This window comes from Pinus tabuliformis, chromosome 7 (assembly GCF_031772625.1).
Source record: "Pinus tabuliformis cultivar Carrire ecotype Pingquan chromosome 7, CPIR1, whole genome shotgun sequence".
In the NCBI taxonomy this organism is placed as follows: domain Eukaryota; kingdom Viridiplantae; phylum Streptophyta; class Pinopsida; order Pinales; family Pinaceae; genus Pinus; species Pinus tabuliformis.
Window position 1 is genome coordinate 314,878,783 of NC_142293.1, and position 6,111 is coordinate 314,884,893.

The 6,111-nt window shown below is 36.9% G+C and overlaps 1 protein-coding gene across 1 annotated transcript; it reads left to right on the forward strand.

Moving 5' to 3' along the window:
- The first annotated feature begins 211 nt into the window (after positions 1-211).
- On the forward strand, positions 212-3,530 carry LOC149247180 (uncharacterized). The gene is made up of 2 exons (XM_089443530.1): positions 212-1,680; positions 2,041-3,530. The coding sequence occupies exons 1-2, from the start codon at positions 522-524 to the stop codon at positions 3,528-3,530; spliced, it is 2,649 nt and encodes an 882-aa protein (XP_089299656.1). The 5' UTR covers positions 212-521.
- Positions 3,531-6,111: the final 2,581 nt, after the last annotated feature.

Below are 6,111 nucleotides of genomic sequence, written 5' to 3' on the forward strand. Positions count from 1 at the left end.
TATCCCATTTTCCTTGGCTCTATCACTCCCTCTGCCGCCATTTTCCTTGGCTCTAGCACTACCTCTGCCACCCTTTTTCTGATGACCTGGCAAGATAATCCCGCCGAAATGCTAGGCCCACCCAATTCTGTAGTGTAAGTTTGAGTTCGTGATCAACATATTCACCGTAACCAGGAGGTCCTCACCAACCACTTTTATTGGATAGAGGACATGTTGATACATATTACTGACTTATGAGAGTTCAGTCTGCAACATGGCATTCAACACCTGGCCTATCCATGAAGAATAATGTTTGGAGTGTAAGCACGTAGAGAACTCTAAGATTCAAATATTCAACGAATCATCATAGCTTTGTATAGCTTGTTTCTTCTGACAAACTCTATTCAATTCCGTGCTGATATCAGTGGTGAACTCAACAAGATGTTAACTGCATTCACTATTATACAGGATGAGTTCTGTCTCTTCTACCTTGTTCGAATCAAAGATTGGGTAGGTGGGAAAAGAAATCAAACATACTGTGCATGAAACGCAGCTACACTGAAATTTGCTTGGAAGATTTCAGGGCCATGATGGGAAACCATTGCAAGTACTGGATGGTGATAATGGTAATGGTGAGCATCTACGAAGTTGCAAATGCTCTTTCAGAGAATGCGAAATGGCTTTTTCATGTGAAACATGATTTGCAGGACCCATCAGGTGTCCTGGAGAACTGGTCTGAGGGAACAAGCATCTGTGATTGGACTGGGGTAAGTTGCAGTCCAGATGAATATGGAGTGGTGGGTCTAAACTTGTCAGGATCAAAATTGTCTGGTATCATATCCCCTGCATTGGCTAACATTCAATCTCTCAGAATTTTAGACCTATCATCTAATAACATGAGAGGCCCCATTCCTCCTCAACTGGGCAACAACCTTCACGACCTTGAAATCCTTTCTCTTTTTGAGAATTATCTCAATGACACAATTCCTCCTTCACTTGGAAATCTCTCCAATTTGTCAGAGCTATTGTTGTATTCCAATGACCTTTCTGGAACCATCCCTCGAGAAATTGGGCTTCTGAAGAAGTTGAAAGTTCTAAGAGTTGGGGATAACAGGTTGACAGGCCCCATTCCAGAGGAGATTTCTAAATGCAGGGAGCTCAGAGTATTGGGGTTGGCTTCTGCTTCTCTAAATGGATCCATACCCAGAACATTTGGCCGGCTTTTACAGTTGAAATTTCTGAATTTACAAGACAATTTTTTGAGTAGCTCAATACCTGTTGAGTTAGGAAATTGCAAGAGCCTTGAACGTTTTGCTGCGGCCAGAAATGGTTTCCAAGGTGCAATCCCCTCGGCATTGGGCAAATTGAGAATGTTGCAGATTTTGAACTTAGCCAACAACAGCCTCTCCGGACGTATCCCTCCAGAGCTTGGGAGGCTTAACAGCATGATCTACTTGAATCTACTAGGAAATCATTTGGATGGTGAAATTCCTAAAGAATTCAGCGAGCTTTGGCAGTTGCAGACACTGGATTTGTCGGCAAATAACCTTTCAGGAATCATTCCTGAGACATTTGACAGACTTGAAAATCTTCAGTTCTTGGTTTTGTCTGAAAATTCTCTTGTGGGTTCTATTCCAAATACTCTGTGTGCTAAAAGCAAAACTCTGCAACATCTTTTTCTGGCTGCAAATAATATTTCAGGTATCATTCCTCAAGCTTTAACGCATTGTTCGAACCTACAACAATTAGATCTTTCCAATAATGCCTTGCGCGGTCCAATTCCTACCAATTTAGATAGTTTGAGGAGTCTGTATGATCTTTACTTGCATAATAACAGTTTAACAGGACCCCTCCCTCCTGAACTAGGGAACCTGAGCATCCTCGAAACTCTTTCTCTGTATCACAATCTACTCAGTGGTGGGATTCCCCCTGAACTTGGAAAATTGAAAAACCTAAACTTGCTTTTTCTCTATGAAAATCAGCTATCTGGTAACATCCCTATAGAATTGGGTGACTGTTCTAGTCTAACTGAGATAGATTTCTTTGGAAACCATTTTACAGGTAGCATTCCAATCACTGTTGGAAGGCTTAAAAATCTGACTTTTCTGGATTTAAGGCAAAATGACTTGGACGGGGAAATTCCTCCAAGCTTGGGACACTGCAAAAGGCTTCAAGTAATAGATTTGGCAGACAATAAGCTGTCTGGAACGATACCGCCAACTTTTGGAATGCTTGAAGGTTTGCGGATGCTTGTTCTATATAATAATTCCCTTGAAGGACTTCTTCCTAGAGACCTGATTAATTTGAAAAACCTGACTAATGTCAATCTCTCAAACAACAAATTGAATGGAAGCATCATTCCTCTTTGCGGTTCAAATTTTCTCAGAACATTGGACTTGACAAATAATAGTTTTTCAGGGGAAATCCCGTCCCAATTGGGTGATTCCAGTTGTTTACGCCGTCTCCGACTAGGCAGGAATGGCTTGAATGGCAGCATTCCTAAACAGTTTGGCCAGATGTTGGAGCTCAATCTGCTGGACTTATCTTGGAATAAGCTCACTGGTGTGTTACCTGCAGAGCTTGCCAAGTGCACACAACTGGACCATCTGGATCTCAATAATAATCGTCTCTCTGGACCCATTCCTGCCTGGATTGGTGATTTCCGTGGTCTTGGAGAGCTGAAACTCTCCTTCAATGAATTTAATGGAACAATTCCATCACAGCTTGGGAATTGTACCAGTTTACTCATTCTTGCTCTTGACAATAATAAGCTTTGGGGTAATTTACCAAGCCAGCTCGGGAACCTCGTTGCTTTGAATGTTCTCTATTTGCAGAAGAACAACCTTTCTGGACGAATCCCTTCTTCTATAAAAAACTATGAAAAGCTTTATGACTTGAGGCTCTCAGACAATTCTTTGACAGGCTCAATCCCAATGGAGATTGGAAAGATTAGTAATTTACAAGTCATGCTAGACTTGAGTGGCAATCTTTTGTCTGGAAGTATTCCTTCTTCACTTGGGGATTTAATGATGCTCGAGGTTCTCAATCTTTCCAATAACCAACTTAGCGGTCAAGTTCCTGATGAGATTGGGGATCTTAGAAGCTTGGATGAGTTGAACTTATCCAATAATTTTCTCCAAGGACAGCTGCCATTGAGTGCTTCCAAATGGCGTTGGATCTCTTTTGTGGGAAATCCCGGACTCTGCGGAAAGCCATTGGATCCCTGCTCACAGGCTTCTCTGGAATCTTCAAGATCTAGAAGGAATCAACTGACAAAGGGAGCAGTTGCTGGCATCTCAGTTGCAATTGTATTAAGTTTAATCCTTTTGGGTATCATTATGTTCTTGGTTTTATTGAAAATTTATGCTATTTGGGCCAAAGCAGTTTCTTCCTCTAGCTCAGTTTACCATAATCATGACTTTGAATTGAACAATGAAGAATGTAGATGGACATTTGAAGACATAGTTGAAGCAACACACAAAACACGGGATGCTTATAACACAGGGTCATCTGAGAGCCATAATTTTCCCAAGAGAATATGCATATGCTAAAAGAACCACAAGGAAGAAAGAAGTTTGCAGAATGGGAATTATGCTGATGGAATATATCCTAAAGGCAATAGACATTTTTATGATGGGCTTCATGACTTTTTCTGAATTGCAGTCAGTTTTCTTTGGGAACGATAACTACAAGGGTTGTTTCCTTTGATGAGATGAGTGTAAGATCATTCATTTAGGCTGACTATGAGCACTGAACCGTTTCAGATATCATTGTGTGGAGCTGATCGTGGCATTATAAGTTGATTACCTGCTATATTTTTCAACTGTATATGTTTATCACCTCAAAACCAAGTTTCTTGGAGCAGAAGAAATTATTCTACTTATAGTGGTCCTCACTTAACTTGTTCAGTTTTCTCCAGCATTTTCAAGTGGGAGAAACTTAATAATTTTCAAGGACCTCTGGAGCCAGACGTACAAGCAAGCAGCAAACAACTCAAACTTGAAATGGTCTACAACACCTCCCAAGTCCCATACCCCTCACCTGCAAACTTGTTGGGATTGTTAACCGAAACCAGGCTGGTTACTATATGAACATTGTATTCTGGTTCCTCCTCTTTGTGAACAATATCTATAATTTAACTGCATGCTGCATGGGGTGGTGCCAAGTTATCTCAATTCTAATTTTATTAAAAATAATGTTGAGTTTCAGGGGATTATTTTCAAACCAAGCTGAAGGACATAACTATATTGGCAACTTCTATGGTGAAATTTGAAAACCAAGAAAACTGTAAGTTGTATATATCATTCGAGCAAGAAACAATTAACAGGTCTGGATTGGAGTAAAACTCTAAGAAAACAGATGGCAGGAAAACACTTTAGATGCATCAATGTTGCATTTTTATTTGATGGCTGGAGCAGTCTTTCCAAATCTACTCAAATTTACATGTATGAAATAATGAAGCAGATGCTGGATGCATTATTAATATTATTACATGCTCATGCTCATGCTGTAACCAGGGTAAGCAGACTAATGTTTCAGGCATGAATGGACAAAAAGATGTTTATTTATGGATGCAAATAACATGATAATATTTGCCTTTCCAAGTATCACCCTTGACTAGCCAACTCTTTTTTCTCAAACAAAACCATTACTTTTGAATCGCTTCCTTTCATATTCTTGAATTTTTTCCTGGTTTGTTAGTTGGAAACACACAGATCTACTGGAGGGTATAGACCCCAGGTTATTCTTTAGAAAACAGTCCTTGTGGCTTTGGGAATTTCAGGTAATCTTTTGAAATTTTTCGCTGATAAACTCCCACTGATATAGAATTAAATTACAATTATTTTTTATAATTATTTTAAATTCTTTTGATAAACTCCTACTAATATAGAATTAAATTACAATTATTTTTTATAATTATTTTTAAACTAATTCTGCAACCATCATAAATATCAATGTCCAACTATCATAACCTCTGTTGTTTTTGTCATTAACAGTTCTAACCTAGCCATGGAAGTATTTAATAATTTGGAATTAGCTTATTATAATGAATATATTGCAATTGTGATGTTAATGATCTTTTCCCCAAGTCCTCAAAACATTGAAGCACAGGACTTGTTCCATGGGCACTTTGTTTGAAGCTTTTTTCCGTTAATGAAATCTAAATGCCTTCTAGAGAACATGTAGGTTGTAATCTGGAAATAAAGGATTTTTTATTTTTTTTAATTATGTTTGTTTGGTTTAATGGTAATATTAATTTATATTATATATTGTAATGGTTTGAAAAGTTTTAGGTGGTATAAATGGTTGTGCATTTTATTGTCAAAAGAAAATGGGAAAATGAATAGATAGATAGATTTTTTCTAAATTTTGTGTTGGAAAATTTAAATTTTATAAATCAAGTTTATATTAAGAAAATAACTTTTGATTATTCAATGTTATTAGAAATATAAATGTAAAATTACAAGTATAAATCTCTTAAACTTAGATTTATAATGCATTGAGAGGGATCAAATCTTTCAATTTGTAAGTCTTTATTAAAGTATAAAACTTGAGGAGATAATTGCACCTCAAGGGGGCTGATTTTAGATACATCTGAGTTAAGATGGATTTACACTAATTTTTATCATATTCATCTATATATATATATATATATATATATATATATATATATTTATAGGTGAACTTGACTCAATCATAGAGTCAAAGTTGTTGGGTCTACAATATGTGGTTTTTAGATACATGATTTTTGTGACATATGGTATATTTCCCATAGTATTGCATGTAATGAAGTCTATAAATCGGTTTCAAATCCTCCGTTGTAAGATGTCTTTTGGCCAAGAGTGATAGATCTATTACAATATGATTTTCTGATTTAGGATTTCCAGGATCCTGTGTCATGATTTATATGTTATTGATATATGTTTTATAAAAATTGATTTATTATATTTATCTTTCTCAAGTGTTGATCCATAACATGTGCTATTAGAGCCATAGATTTTTTATTTATGATTTCCAAGATCGTGTGTCATGATTTATATGTTGTGGATATATATTTTATTAAAATTGATTTATTATATTTATCTTTCTCAGTGTCGATTCATAACATGTGGTATTAGAGCCATGGTTGTG